Source organism: Corvus kubaryi, unplaced genomic scaffold (assembly GCF_017639235.1).
Source record: "Corvus kubaryi isolate FWS band 111438036 unplaced genomic scaffold, C.kubaryi_AGA036_p1.0 37237, whole genome shotgun sequence".
NCBI lineage: Eukaryota > Metazoa > Chordata > Aves > Passeriformes > Corvidae > Corvus > Corvus kubaryi.
In genome coordinates, this window is record NW_024581068.1 from 227,691 (window position 1) to 242,169 (window position 14,479).

General features: G+C 57.0%; 2 protein-coding genes and 1 long non-coding RNA gene across 6 annotated transcripts in view; 1 reads left to right on the forward strand and 2 right to left on the reverse strand.

The window, feature by feature from the left end:
• Positions 1-5,313, forward strand: part of MTHFD2 (methylenetetrahydrofolate dehydrogenase (NADP+ dependent) 2, methenyltetrahydrofolate cyclohydrolase) — a 9,006-nt gene extending 3,693 nt beyond the window's left edge. Inside the window, exons 4-8 of the mRNA XM_042023162.1 lie at positions 256-408; positions 1,072-1,179; positions 1,768-1,860; positions 3,543-3,668; positions 4,524-5,313. Coding sequence (XP_041879096.1) covers positions 256-408; positions 1,072-1,179; positions 1,768-1,860; positions 3,543-3,668; positions 4,524-4,663 — 620 coding nt within the window. The 3' untranslated portion in view covers positions 4,664-5,313. The remainder of the gene's footprint in view (positions 1-255; positions 409-1,071; positions 1,180-1,767; positions 1,861-3,542; positions 3,669-4,523) is intronic.
• A 574-nt stretch (positions 5,314-5,887) lies between these two features.
• LOC121662231 lies at positions 5,888-8,099 on the reverse strand. Its single transcript, XR_006015239.1, has 2 exons — positions 7,733-8,099; positions 5,888-7,641 (listed from the first exon to the last, which is right to left on the reverse strand). It is a non-coding gene; the product is annotated as an uncharacterized LOC121662231 (long non-coding RNA).
• Positions 8,100-8,121: 22 nt separating this feature from the next.
• SLC4A5 (solute carrier family 4 member 5) overlaps positions 8,122-14,479 on the reverse strand; it is a 33,221-nt gene continuing 26,863 nt past the window's right edge. For 3 of the 4 annotated variants that reach the window (XM_042023159.1, XM_042023156.1, XM_042023161.1), the window contains 7 exons: positions 13,920-14,098; positions 13,201-13,273; positions 12,969-13,037; positions 12,462-12,635; positions 11,490-11,651; positions 10,271-10,338; positions 8,122-8,826 (listed from right to left, as the gene is read on the reverse strand). In XM_042023159.1, coding sequence (XP_041879093.1) covers positions 8,661-8,826; positions 10,271-10,338; positions 11,490-11,651; positions 12,462-12,635; positions 12,969-13,037; positions 13,201-13,273; positions 13,920-14,098 — 891 coding nt within the window. In that variant the 3' untranslated portion in view covers positions 8,122-8,660. Of the gene's footprint in view, positions 8,827-10,270; positions 10,339-10,967; positions 11,050-11,489; positions 11,652-12,461; positions 12,636-12,968; positions 13,038-13,200; positions 13,274-13,919; positions 14,099-14,479 lie in introns of all 4 variants that reach the window. The other variant, XM_042023160.1, reaches the window with a different exon arrangement.

The window sequence follows — 14,479 nt, forward strand, 5'->3', positions numbered from 1 at the left end:
TCGGGGTCAGAGCTCCAGTTTGGGGTCCCAATTCCAGCTCAGGGCTCAGGGTCAGAGCTCCAGTTTGGGGTCCCAATTGCAGCTCAGGGCTCAGGGTCAGAGCTCCAATTTGGGGTCCCAGTTCCAGCTCAGGGCTCAGGGTCAGAGCTCCAGTTTGGGGTCCCAGTTGCAGCTCATGGCCAGAGCTGCCGAGCGTGGCTGGCAGCACAGCCCGGGCTCAGGGCTGCTCCCTGAGCGCTCGCTGCCCTCTCCCAGAGCACATCGACGAGCGCAAGGTCTGCAACGCCGTGAGCCCGGACAAGGACGTCGACGGCTTCCACGTGATCAACGTGGGCCGCATGTGCCTGGACCAGTACTCCATGCTTCCTGCCACGCCCTGGGGCGTCTGGGAGATCATCAAGAGAACAGGTGAGAGCTGCTGCTGCTACAGCATTTGGCTGATTCCCAGCATAATTCCAGCTCGGCTTTAAGGGTTCCCAGCTGGAGAAGTTCGTTGTGTGCTGGGGGAGCTCGTGGGTCAGCACAAAGGGTATCAGGGACTGCGGTGGCACCTGCTGGGTTCTGCAGGGCTCCATCCTCGGCCCTGGGCTCCTCGGCATCCTCACCAAGGACCTGGGCTCAGGAGCGGGAGGAGCACTGGGTGTGCTGGTGACGCTGAGCTGGGAGCAGCTCTGGGCTGCCCGGAGGGCAGAGAGGCCCTCAGAGAGACCTGGGCAGGGCAGGGAGGGACAATCCCCAAACCTGTGGAGTTTAACCAGGGAAGGGCCGGATTCTGCCCTGGGGATGGGCACCCCTGGCTGGGTGGGTGGGCTCTGTGTGAGGGACAGCACCCAGGGAACAGCCAGAGCTGGGCCAGGGAGGCTCAGGCTGGATTTTGGGAAAGGTTCTTCCCCCAGAGGGTGCCAGGCACTGCCCTGAGGCTGCTCCAGGAGCGTTTGGACAGCGCTGCCAGAGATGCCCAGGGTGGGATGATTTTGGGGTGTCTGTGCAGGGCCAGGGGTTGGGTCAGGGATCCCAGTGGGTTCTTCCCAGCTCAGGACAGGCTGTGATTCTGTGATTTGTCCCCTGCAGGAATCCCAACGCTGGGCAGGAACGTGGTGGTGGCAGGCAGGTCCAAGAACGTGGGGATGCCGATCGCGATGCTGCTCCACACCGACGGCAGCCACGAGCGGCCCGGAGGTAGGAGCGGGGTGGCCTCAGGGAGGAACCTCACAGCTCTCCTCTTTAGCCTCCTAAAGCGCTCCCAGCCACTCCTTGGTCAGGGAGCTGGCCCAGGGTGGCATAATCCTGCACACGGTCCTGGAATCACGGGGTTGCTCAGGTTGGAAAAGGTCTCCGAGGTCATCAGGTCCTCAGCCAGGGTCACCACCAGCCCCCGGCCTCAAGTGCCGCATCCACACGTGGTTTGAACACCTCTGGGACGGGCGCTCCGCCATTTCCCTGGGCAGCCTCTTCCAGTGCTTTACAACCTTTCCATGATAAATTTTTTCCCGATATCCAACCCAAACTTCCCCTGGCACAGCTCGAGGCTTTTTTATCTTGTTCTGTCCCTGCCCTGGCTGCCCTCTCCTGTCATCCTGTGGAGAGCCAGGAGGTCCCCCCTGAGCACCCTTCAGCAGTTCCGTGCCCCATTCCACCCCAAATCCCTCCCTCTCCCTCCAGGGGCCGTTCCCTGACGTTCCTGATGGACTCAGGGCTGGCCTTGAAGGGGAAGATGCTGGCTGGGTTTGGGTGCTGTGTGTGAGTCCCCGGCCCTTGTCACCGCAGGTGACGCCACGGTGACGATCTCGCACCGCTACACGCCCAAGGAGCAGCTGAAGCAGCACACGATCCGTGCGGACATCGTGGTGGCAGCCGCAGGTGAGGGGGGCCCCAGCAGGGCTCAGGGTGATCCTGCTGGGAATGCTGGGCGTGGAATGTCCTCTGGCAGACCTCTGGGAGGGTCTGGGCTCTCGGGGCGGCAGGCGAGGGGCTCTTGGAGCTGGGTTCTCGTGTGGCGGAGCCGCATTTTTGGTGTTCCCGGTTTGGGGCTCTGCCTTTAGAGTGGGAAGCAGCACCTGGCAGGGAGCAGCTGATGCCATCCTCAGCAGGAATGGAGAATCAGGGAATGTGTTTGGGTGAGAGGGACCCACTGGGATCCCTGACCCAACCCCTGGCCCTGCACAGACACCCCAAAATCCCACCCTGGGCATCCCTGGCAGCGCTGTCCAAACGCTCCTGGAGCAGCCTCGGGGCAGTGCCCGGCACCCTCTGGGGGAAGAACCTTTCCCAAAATCCAGCCTGAGCCTGCCCTGGCCCAGCTCTGGCTGTTCCCTGGGTGCTGTCCCTGTCACACAGAGCCCACCCACCCAGCCAGGGGTGCCCATCCCCAGGGCAGAATCTGGCCCTTCCCTGGTTAAACTCCACAGGTTTGGGGATTGTCCCTCCCTGCCCTGCCCAGGTCTCTCTGAGGGCCTCTCTGCCCTCCGGGCAGCCCAGAGCTGCTCCCAGCTCAGCGTCACCAGCACACCCAGTGCTCCTCCTGCTCCTGAGCCCAGGTCCTTGGTGAGGATGCCGAGGAGCCAAGGATAGAGCCCTGCAGAACCCAGCAGTGCCCGCCCCCAGCCTGGTGTCCCTGACACCCTTTGTGCCTGCCCTGCCACGCAGCTGGACAACAACAGCCTCTATTGTCCATCGGGCCTGGGTTTATGTGGGGAGGAGGGGAAATAAAAGGTCCCAAAAAGTGGCCTCTGCTCCCGAGGCACCTGCAGGGCACCAGGATCCCCTCGGAGCCGGGCGCTGCTCCAGGCTCGGGGTGGGAGTGACGGGGGAAGCGTGAGCGGAGCAGAGGGAGATAAAGGCGGGCTGGGAGTGGATCCCCCGATATCTGCCAGAAGCAGACACTCACCCCACCCTCACAGGCTGGGTGAGCCCCAGGGAGCTGCTGCCAGCCCTTCCTGGCACAGCCAGAGCCGTGCCCGGCTGGGATGGGTTCGGGCACTGCCTCGGGGCAGCTGGAAGATGGGCACCGAAGAGCCGCGGAGCTGAAATGTTGGAAGGTTTCCCCGTGGAGGGGGGTGTGGTGCTGCCTGCTCTGCCAGAGCTCCTGGGGGGAGGATTCCTGCTCTGTGCCCTGAGGTTATCAGGGAGCAGCTCTGGCAGAAAACAGAAATCACAGAGCGGTTCAGGCTGCAAGGACCTTAAGGATCATCCTTTCCACCACATCAGGGTTTCCAAGCCTGGCCTTGGATACTTGCAGGGCTCCCAGGGCAGCCACAGCTGCTCTGCCCAGGGCCTCCCACCCTCCCAGGGAAAGATTCCTTCCAAAAATCCCACCTAAACTTCCCCTCTTGCAATTTGAAACACCTGCAGTGAACGCCAGTTGTGCCTCTGGGGTTAGGATTGCATTTCTTAGGATGGTTTAGGTTGAGGAAAAAACCCCGTAAGATTCTTGAATCCCATTGTTTAGGGAGGCAGGAAGGCGCAGGTGGGTTGGAACACGCTGGGAACGCGGGATGAGGGGGATCAGGGCACCACTGAGCGGGGTGGTTGTGCTTTTCCAGGCATCCCCAACCTGATCACAGCCGACATGATCAAGGAAGGAGCCGCCGTGATCGACGTGGGGATCACGAGGGTGCAGGATCCCGTCACTGCCAAGCCCAGGCTGGTTGGGGACGTGGATTTTGAAGGTAGGGAAAGGCTCTGGATCGGCTTCTGAGGGGGCTGGGGAGAGGGGCCGGAGGCCTGGACGGAGGCTGAGCTCAGTTCTTCCGGTGCATCCGCGTCCCGGGGCGTATCCCGGGATATTCCATGGGGTGCTCCAGAGGAGCCTCCGGAGCCTCCGCACTTGGGGCTCTGAACTCTGCTCTTGGGTTTGGCGTTTTTGTGCTGGAAATCAGCTTTTAGGCCTGGCTTGTAGTGCTTTCAAGCCTTAGTGCTTTCAGGCCCAGCTTTTTGGTGCTTTTAGGCCTTGGTACTTTGAAGCCTTAGTGCTTCTAGGCCCGGATTTTGATGCTTCTAGGCCTGGCTTTTTGGCACTTTTGGACCTGGCTTTCTGGTCCTTCTAGGCCTGGCTTTTGGTGCTTTTTGGCCTTGGTGCTTTCAAGCCCAGCTTTCTGGCGCTTTCAGATCTTTGTGCTTTTAGGCCTGGCTTGGTGCTGTTAGGCCCAGCTTTTTGTGGCTCCCAGGCCTGGCTTTTTGTGCTTTTCAGCCTCACTTTTAGGCCTGACTTTTTGGCACTTTTGGGCCCAGCTTTTTTGTGCTTTCAGACCTTTGTGCTTCTGGGCCCGGCTTTTTGCTCTTTTGGACCCTTGTGCTTTTAGGCCTTGCTTGGTGCTTTTAGGCCTGGCTCGGTGCTTTTCCCCAGCTCAGCCTTCGCAGTTAAGCCGCTTTCACACCCATGCAGGACAGACTGGGCCGTGCCCCCTTGGCCAACAGGGAATAAACACCTGGACCCTGTTCCTAAAGCATTAATCCTGCCAGAACCTGCGTGGCTTTAGGCTGGAAAGTCTTGCCTTGCCCTTAAGCTGCGCTTTTCCCCTCAGGGGTGAGGAAGAAGGCGAGTTACATCACGCCGGTGCCCGGCGGCGTGGGGCCCATGACCGTGGCCATGCTGATGAAAAACACCATCATCGCTGCCAAGAAGCTGCTGAAACCCAAAGAGCTCGAGGCTCTCCCTGCCTAAGGAGGGCCCCTCAGAGCTGGGCCTAAGGAGGGCCCCTCAGAGCTGGGCCTAACGAGGGCCTCTGCCTTTCAACATTCCAGACTGACTCCTGAACAGGCCGATAGAAAATGCAATATTTTTATTTATTGTCTGGCATGCGGGGCTCTTTCCCTGCCCGGAGGTCACAGGTATTTATTGGAAGCTCGGGCAGAGCTGGGAGTATCCACACTCCTCCCGAGGCAATCCCGTGGGATGCGCAGCGATGGCCTCGATGGTTCTGTTCTCACAATCCCAGCTCCTGGCGTTCCCGAGTTCCTCCTCCGTGCTGGATGTTTAGTTTAAGCTCTTCTGTAGAAGAATTACTTGAAGAAAAAAAACCAGTTGAAGAATTGAAGCCATATTTGTGTGCTGGGCCTGAGCAGGCCCTGGCAGGGGCAGGGCTGGTGTAACAAGTTCTAGTGTGCAGCTGGGCTGGGGTTTTTTTTGCTCTTTGCGTGGTGAATTTTTTTAAAAGCCTTTTTTTCCTAACCAAAGAACACCTGGGGGAGGGAGGGGGGTGGTTGGTGCCCACACAGGGCCTGGGGGAGGTGTCCTGCACTGTGTTGTAAAGTGTGAGTGCTTAGTGAGTAGTGTGGGCTGGCTAAATAAAGTGTGAGAAGACAAAAAATAAATCATCTTTGTGCCCTGGAATTATTGCTGAGCAATGGTTTCAGTCCTGGAAAGGAACAGGGGCTTTTGTTTGTCCAGCCTTTGGGAGCTGCCTCTTGTCCCTTGCTGAGCAGGGCAGGGTCTGGCTCCCACCCAGAGAGACAAAACTGCTCCACCTGGGCTGGAAAGAGGACAAATCTCATCCTTCCCTGCCTGGCCAAATCCTGTCCAGCTTTCTGAGTGATTCCAGCTAAATCTGGGTGAGGATAAAGGAGTTTGTTTGTAAGCTTTGATTATCCTGTGAACATGAACCTCGGGAAAAACGTCCCTGCAGGATTATCCGAGGGCAGTGAGGTGAATCTTGGACTCTCCCCTCCCTGGAATGACTGATCCCACCTTTCCCAGAGCAGGAGAGCTTTGTTTTCATGCCAGACTTGATGATCTTGGAGGTTTTTTCCTCATTTTTAGGGTTCTAAAAGGGGCTGGAGGTGCTGCTGGTGCTGCACCCCCAGTGTTGACCCTCTCCTGCCAAAATCCCGTGGGGAGGGAAAGTTGGGATTCCTGGATCCGCCCCAGAAAGACACAGAGAGCTGGGAATCATGGAAACGAGGTTTTTATTGGGATGTATCACCGAGAAATACAAAATGGTTCAAGTGGTGCCGTGCTGGAGGCGGCTGAGCTGAGACTGCTGCGCTTTGCTTGTACAAAAAAACCCCAAAACCTCATGGGAAACCTCGCCAGAAAGGGACAAACTGAGCCCGAAAAGCAGCCTGGAGTGGCTTCAGCTCTGCCCTACGGCCCAGCTCCCAGAGCCCACAAAGCCTGGGAAGCAGAGCTGCTGGAGCCAGCGAATGAAACCTGCTCGATGCAAATGCGAAAGCCGACCTGGACCACACTCAGCTACCACGGGGTGGCTACAGAAAGCTACAGAAGGAGACACGGTGCCCTCGAGTTCGGGGCGCTCCTGGCAGCGTTTAACCGTGCCAGGGCAAGGCTGGGTCATTGCTCTCACCACGAGTCCCCAGGAGCTGCACCTGAACCAGAACAAAAATCTGCTCTAAGTAGGAAACTGCCTCCAAGCGTGTGTCGGATCCGAGTATTTACAGGGAGCTGTCCGTGCCAGGGGGCGGAACGGGTACGCTGTGGGACTGGAGTCCCAGTATGTGACTGGTGTCCCAGTATCTGTGGGACTGGTGTCCTAGTCAGTGTTTAACTGGTGTCCCAGTATGGGACTGGTGTCCTAGTCGGTGTGGGACTGGTGTCCCAGTTGGTGTTTAACTGGTGTCCCAGTGTGGGATTGGTGTCCCAGTGTGGGACTGGTGTCCCAGTTGCGGTGTTTAACTGGTGTCCCAGTCGTGGTGTGTGACGTGTCCCAGTCGATGTTTAACTGGTGTCCCAGTGTGTGACTGGTGTCCCAGTGCAGTATTTACCTGGTGTCCCAGTCGGTGTGTGACTGGTATCCCAGTCGGTGTTTAACTGGTGTCCCAGTCGGTGTGTGACTGGTGTCCCAGTTGGTGTGTGACTGGTGTCCCAGTTGGTGTTTAACTGGTGTCCCAGTGTGTGACTGGTGTCCCAGTGTGTGACTGGTGTCCCAGAAGAACCCCAGTGCTGCTGGTGTGAGTGTCGGGCAGGTCGGTTCTGCTCGTGGGAAGGGTCTGGGGGCTCTGGGAGGTTGGGAATAGAGGGAAGAAAAAAAAAATGAAGGATTCATCCAGGCAAAATGAGAAAAAGAGCTGGGTGTGAGGGGTGCTCGGACCAGGGTTTCTAAACCATGGCTGGGCCTGGGCCGTGGGTGGACAAAAATCCTTTAAAGCCTCGGCACTGCTGGAAAAAAAGTGGTGGGAGCCTGCCTGGGTCCCGACCTGCTCCCTTCCCTTCCTTTCCCGGGTGGGAAGAGCCCCCTGTGGACCCCAAAATGCCGCTGGACAGGGTGAGGGAGCTGCTGGACGAGCCTGGCAGCGCAGGGGGCAGGGGCTGCTCTCCCCTCCTGCTCCCACTGCTGCTGAGCCAGGTGGGAATGACCGGGAGCGAGGAGCTGGAGTGGGAGTGGAGCCCCCAGCACGGGCTGGGCAGCAGAGCGAGAGAGGATCCCGGGATTCCTCCGGGGAGAGGAGGGCTGGAGGGAGGGATGGAGCTGTTCCCGAGCCGGGGAGAGGGAGCGGGGAGGATGTGGGGATGGGCAACCGAACGGCTTCGCTGCAGCCGCCGTTCCCATTTCCCTGCGGAATCCACCCTGGATTCCATCAGAAACTGTTCCTGATTCCCTCAGAAACCATTCCCATCCCCTCAGGAACCGTTCCTATCCCCTGCAGGAACCATTCCCATCCCCTGCAGAAACCATTCCCAATTCCCTGCAGGAACCATTCCCTGCAGGAACCATTCCCATCCTCTCAGGAACCATTCCTGATTCCCTCAGAAACCATTCCCATCCCCTACAGAAACCATTCCCATTCCCATTCCCTGCCCACTCGTTCTCTCCAGGGCCCGGCTGTTGTCGCCCTTTGTTGCCCTCAAGTGGCAAAACACCCTGAGCTGCTCCTCCTCCGTCCCTTCCCTCCCCGGGCACCGGCTCCTCTCCATCCTGCTGTGCTTCCTCCTCCTCTTCATCCCCATGCCAGCTGCCTTCTCCTCATCCCAGGAGCCTCCTCCTCTTCATCCCTATCCCAGGAGCCGCCTCCTCCTCTTCATCCCTATCCCAGCTGCCTTCTCCTCATCCCAGGAGCCTTCTTCTCCTTCATCCCCATCCCAGCTGCCTCCTCCTCTTCGTCCCCACCCCAGGTGCTTCCTCCTCCTCATCCCCAACCCAGATTCTTCTTCCTCCTCCCCCTCCTCCCCCTCCTCCTCCTCCTCCCCATCCCAGCAGAGCCGGGTCCCACTCCTGGATGCCCCAGCACGCTTTGGAGCAGCCGCTTTTGTCCCACACATCCTCCCCGCCGTCACCCCATTCCCTCCGCAGAGCGGGGCTCCCCAGGAGCCACGTGGTGATTCCAGGGATTTGGGAACAGGGAACAGCTCTCCCCCTCCCTCTCAGCCGCGCAAACCTCCTCCTCCCACCCTAAAAGCACCCCAGGATGTTTCCATCGGCACATCCCGGCTGCTCCCGCAGCTCCGAGACGGGGCCAAAATCACCAATTCCGCCTTTGCGGCCCCGTTTCGCCGCCAGTGGCGATGCCTTCGCCCAGCGGGAAGGGAGGGAATTCCACAGCGCGTGACCCCAAAATCTACCGGAGCACGGGACCCCCGGGGCCTCCTGCGCCCGGCAGAGAAGAACACGCCCGATTTCCTTTATATATATATATATGAATATGGCGATATCGATATATATATATATATATATATATAAAATCGAGAGAGGCGGGGGCGGGCCGGGCTATAGCGTGGTCTCACTGCCCATGTCCCGAGGAGCCTTCTCCGTGTCGGTGTCCTCGTAGTCCGACTCCATCTCGATCTTCACCTGGGGCACGGCACAGATGGGGTTTCGGGAGTAGTTAAAGGCGGGAGACGACGGGCACGAGATCTTCAGGTGAAGGGTGATACTGGGGGGCAGGAGGGGAGAGGGGGTGAGCAGCCAGGGGTGGTGCCCCCACCCCGAACCCGCCCTGGGGAGACGCTCCGGGTGATGCTGATGCCCGAAGATTTGGAGCTTTTTTTGTATATTTTTTTCATGTATTCTTCCTATATTTTCCATCGATTTTTTTATATATCTTTTTCATCTATTTTTATGTCTTTTTTTCCCCATATATTTTTCATGTGTTTTCCCTATATTATTTTCCCTATATTTTCCCTATTATTTCCCCAATACTTTCCCTATATTTCCCCTATATTTTTCATATATTTTCCCTATATTATCTTCCCAATATTTTTCCCATATTTTCCCTATATTTCAATATATTTTCCCTATATTTTAATATATTTTCCCTATATTTTCCATATATTTTCCCAATATTATTTTCCCTATATTTTCCCTATATTTTTAATATATTTTCCCTATATTTTAATATATTTTCCCAATATTATTTTCCCTTTATTTTTCATATATTTTTCATATATTTTAATATATTTCCCTATATTTTCCCAATATTATTTTCCCTTTTTCCTATATTTTCCCTATATTTTTCATATGTTTTCCCTATATTTTCCCAATATTATTTTCCCTATATTGTCCTCTATTTTCCCTCTATTTTTCCCCTATTTATATATTATTCATGTATATTTTTCATATATTAATGTTCTTTTCTAGACTCTTAATCCATGTGTATATTTTTGGTATTTTTCCCCACCCTTTCTCTCCTATTTTGGGATAATAAGTTAACCCTTCTAATGCTGATTAGAATTACATTTATTCTTAAGAAGCCTGACGAGGATATTTTGTTCTCCACCAGAACTCAGAAGGCAAAGAAGCCCCATTGGAACAACTCCAGTGAGGCAGAACTCGGGGGAAATTCTCCACCCAGCCACTGCTCCCCTAATTGGACAATATTTGTTAGAGATACTCGTTAATTACTCATAAACATTGTGGAAATCCTGCCTCGCGTGTGCACATCCCCGCACTGGGCCCCTGGAAGCTTTCCTTTAAAGGCTTCCTCTTTAGATCATCCTTTCAACGCCCTTTGGAAAAGTTTTGGGTTTTATTCCGGGCTACCTCCGAGAAATGAACGAAAATCCGGTGTTTTGCCGTCAACCCGCAGAATTTGCGGAGGATAATCCCAAAATTTCAGGATTTGGAGGCGTCCCAGTCTGAAAAATCCCTGTGGCTGTCCCTCAGCAGTTTCATAGCCCCAAACCCTCTGGTGCAGCTCCCAGCAACCCCACGGTGGGGACCCCAAAACCACCCCAAATCCAGAGCGATGCTGCCACAATCTGCTTGGATAGGTGGGAATCGCTCAGGGGCGGAGCTCCGCCGGGAGGATCAGCCGGGGATCCCAAAATTCTCCCCCAGGGATGGGGACAGGGAGGGTGAGCCCGCTGGGGGCCCGTTACCTGCGATCCATATCCGAACTGTTCGGGGAGGAGTCAGAACGCAAAGCTCCAGGTGGAGGCCCTCTCTCCTGGGGGGACACGGAGGTGAAACATTCCCCAGGTGACCCCAAAAAGCCCCCTGGCCCCCACTCCCAGCTGCCAGCAGGTCCCGCGGGCGGCGGAGGAGGAGGAGGAAATCTGGGAATTGCTGGTTTTGGGGGTGATTTGAGAGGAAAGGCCCTGCTGGCAGCGGTGTGAGCGCAGAGCGGAGGAGTTAAACCGAGCTCGTGATGCAGCCTGGAACAAACTGCCCCCAAATTTATCCCGCGGAGTTTTGGTGGAGGTGGAGCCAAATCTGCTCTTTCCCAGGCGGGTAACTCCGACACAAGTGGCTTTTGGGGGCTCCAAATGATCCCAAACGCAGATATTTTTCACAAAGCCCCATCAGCACCAGCTCGGAGGCGACAAAACCCAGGAGATTCCCGGATTTTTTCTTTTGAGATTTAAGGAAATCTTGGCGATCCCCAGGCCTTGGGATGAGAGGTGCTCTGGCAGCTCCCACTCTTGCGCCTCTCCCCGCCTGGGTTTTTCCCTGATCCTGGTGAGGCAGGAGGGATCCGGGCTGCGTGTCCCAGCGGGGTTAGTGCCGAGCGGAGCCCACGGGAGGGATTAGGAAGCGGCAGGGGACGCGGGAGAGGCTCCTGGGCTCGTTACTTACGGCTCAGGCAATGGGGGCCCCCGTTTCGGGGCTGCGCTGGCAGGGGCTCCATGGGGATCTTAATGACTGAGGGAGGTGGGAACTGGGGAAGAAACGGGGAAATTCCTGGTGAAGGCAGTGCCTGGGGGGCTCTGAGAGCACCTGGAGCACCCAAAGGGACCCGAAACCTCCAGAGGAGGAGGTGGAGGAGGAGGCTTTGCCTTCCTCTTCCCAAATCCTGGGGCAGGGGTTTGGGTAACGAGGCTTTGAGCGATGGATGCCGTGCCCTAAACCGGGGCGTTTGGCCTCTTCTCCCTGAGGATTTCTTTTTTTTTGCCGTGATTTTCCAGCTTTCGGGACATTCCTCAGAGCCTCCTGCCAGCCCCTGAGCTCCTCGCTCAGCCGGTTCTGTCCGTGCAGCCGAACAGCTCCAGGGATCAAAGGCTTTCATCCCAAACCCGCAGGTTGCAGTGGGAATTTTCCCTCCCCAGCTCTGGGATGTCCCCGCTGTCCTCAGGAGCCCCCCGGTGACCCCGCGCCCACCTCCTCGTCGCTGCTGCTGTCGCCTTTGTTGCCTTTTTTCTTCTTCTTTTTGTCATCCTCCTTCTTCTTCTCCTTCTCGGGGATGATGTTGTCGATCCAGGCCAGGTCATGTTGGGAGAAGACGAAATCCAGGAGCCTCCTCACCAGGATCAGGGCCAAGATCTGACAGGGGAGAGGTCCAAGAGCGTCGCTCAACCCAAGACCTGGTGACCACCAAGCTAAAAACCCCTTAAACCCCCAAAAAAAACCCTTCCCAGCAAGGATGGAATTTCCATGATGGGGAAGATGATGGCGGCCATGGTAGGACCATGCCAAAAATTCCATTAAATCCCAAAAAAACCTTTTGGAGTGCAGATGGGATTACCTTGATGGGGAAGATGATGGTGGCCACGGTGGGACCATGCCAAAGATCCCTTAAACCCCAAAAAAACCCTTTGGAATGAGGATGGGATTATCTTGACAGGGAAGATGATGGCGGCCACGGTGGGACCGCACCAAATCATCCTCAAATCCCAAAAAAACCCCTTCCCAACGAGGATGGAATTTCCATGATGGGAAAGATGATGGTGGCTACGGTGGGACCACGCCAAAAATTCCATTAAATTCCAGAAAAACCCTGTGGAATGACGATGGGATTACCGTGATGGTGGCCATGGTGGGACCACACCAAAAATTCCATCAAATTCCAAAAAAAACCCTTCCCAACGAGGATGGGATTACCATGATGGCGGCCACGGTGGGACCACGCCAAAAATTCCATCAAATCCCAAAAAACCCCTGTGGAACGAGGATGGGATTACCATGATGGGGAAGATGATGGTGGCTACGGTGGGACCACGCCAAAAATTCCATTAAATCCCAAAAAAACCCTGTGGAATGAGGATGGGATTACCGTGATGGCGGCCACGGTGGGACCACACCAAAAATTCCATCAAATCCCAAAAAAACCCTTTGGAGCAAGGATGGGATTACCATGACGGGGAAGATGATGGCGGCCACGGTGGATTTGAGGATCCAGAGCACGGCCAGGCAGACGATCTGCACCAGGGTGAAGAGGTGGATGCGGCGCAGCGGGACGTGCCGCAGGAACACGTAGTCGGGCTGGTGCTTGGCCGGCATCAGGAAGAGCTTGCAGCGATCCCAAAACTGCCAGGGGGGGAAGGTCGGAGTTAATCCTCAGATCCACCCCACAGAAAAACCCGCTTTTAGTCCCAAAATGGAGGAAGAGCTTGAAGCGATCCCAAAACTGCTGAGGGAGGAAGGCCCGGGATTGATGCTCAACCCAATCCAGGCTGCCCTGGAAAAGCCTCTTTTGGTCCCCAAAACTGGGGGAATTTGGGGCTTTTTGGTGCTTCTCAGAGGGTTTGGGGTATCTGCCATCACACGTGCAGAGATTTTGGAGTACAAATCCTCCTTTTTGAGCCAGTGTGGGCCAGTCCCTGGCCAGTGAGGAGGAGGAGGAGGAGGAAGGGCACTCACCTGGATGCCGTTCAGCGATGCCACGCCCATGTAGAGGAAGACCCCGTAGAGCACCGGCATGGGAATGTACTGGGAACAGGGAGAAACCGCGGCCCTGACCTCAGGGAAGGCAGCAGCTCCTTCCCAGGGACAGGGACCAGCGCTGGAGGTCACGAGGATGGGGCAGAATCTGGCTTTTTTACTGCCGTATCACCGGATCTCGGCGGGGAAGGGGGGAACGGGAATGTTTTACCTTCAGGATGGGAGCCAGGAAAACCGAAATCCCCGTCAGCACGAAGACGATGATGCCGGTCACCCTCTGCTCCCTGGAACGGGGATGGAAGCAGGATCAGCCACCCCGAGGAACCACGGAATCACGAGTGGGAAGGGGATTGATCCACTGGGATCATTGATCCAGCCCCTCTCCCTGCACAGACACCCCAAAATCCAAACGCTCCTGGAGCAGCCTCGGGGCCATGCCCATTCCCTGGGCAGCCTGGGCAGTGCCCAGCACCATCTGGAGGAAGAGCCTTTCCCAAAATCCATCCTGACCCTCCCTGGCCCAGCTCCAGCCGCTCCCTGGCTCTGTCCCTGTCCCACGGAGCAGGGATCGGAGCTGCCCCTCAGGAGGAAGCTGCAGAGCTCAATGGGTGTCCCTCAGTTTCTGCAGCTGAACGTTCCAAGCGCCCTCAGCCACTCCTCGAGTGACCCTTCCCCATCCCCAGGTCCCTCCTTCAGACCCTCTCCAGCAATTCCGTGTCCTGCTCACACCGTGTCACCCCAAATTCCGTGTCCCGCTCACACCGTGTCACCCCAAAACCGCTCACGATGTTTGAGGTGAGGCCGCCCCGGCCCAGAGCAGAGCGGGGCCATCCCCTCCCTCGTCCGGCCGTGCTGTCCCTCATCCCCCCAGGACAGGGATGTCCCCCCGGCTCCGGGACACTGCTCAGACCCAGCTTAGCCCCCCCTGACCTGACCCCCAGGAACTGGGGCTGCTCCCCCGGGGCGCTGGTCTCGGTCTCCATCTTGAGGCTGTCGATGTGGGCGATGGAGATGACGGTGGCGGCCACGTACCAGGGCAGCCCCATGAAGGAGCACACGGCCATCAGGATGCCCACCCAGAAGAGGTCCAGGTGGTACCCGGCTGCCTTCTGCAACACAGCACGGGGGGTCAGGGGGGGCTCTGCCCGCGGCCACCCCCAGCCCAGAGCCCGTGGGGTCCCCTCCGGCAGGGCCTTGATGTCCCCCGAACGGCCTTGGGGCACCCAGTGCCACCCTGTGTCACCCCACACGGACATGGGGCACCCTGCATCACCACAGTGCACCCCATATCACCCTGCTGCACCCCACACGGACATGGGGCACCCTGCATCACCACAGTGCACCCCATATCACCCTAATTCACCCCACATCGATGTGGGGCACCCTGCATCGCCCCAGTGCACCCCATATCACCCTAATTCACCCCACACGGACATGGGGCACCCTGCATCACCCCAGTGCACCCCATATCACCCTAATTCACCCCACAC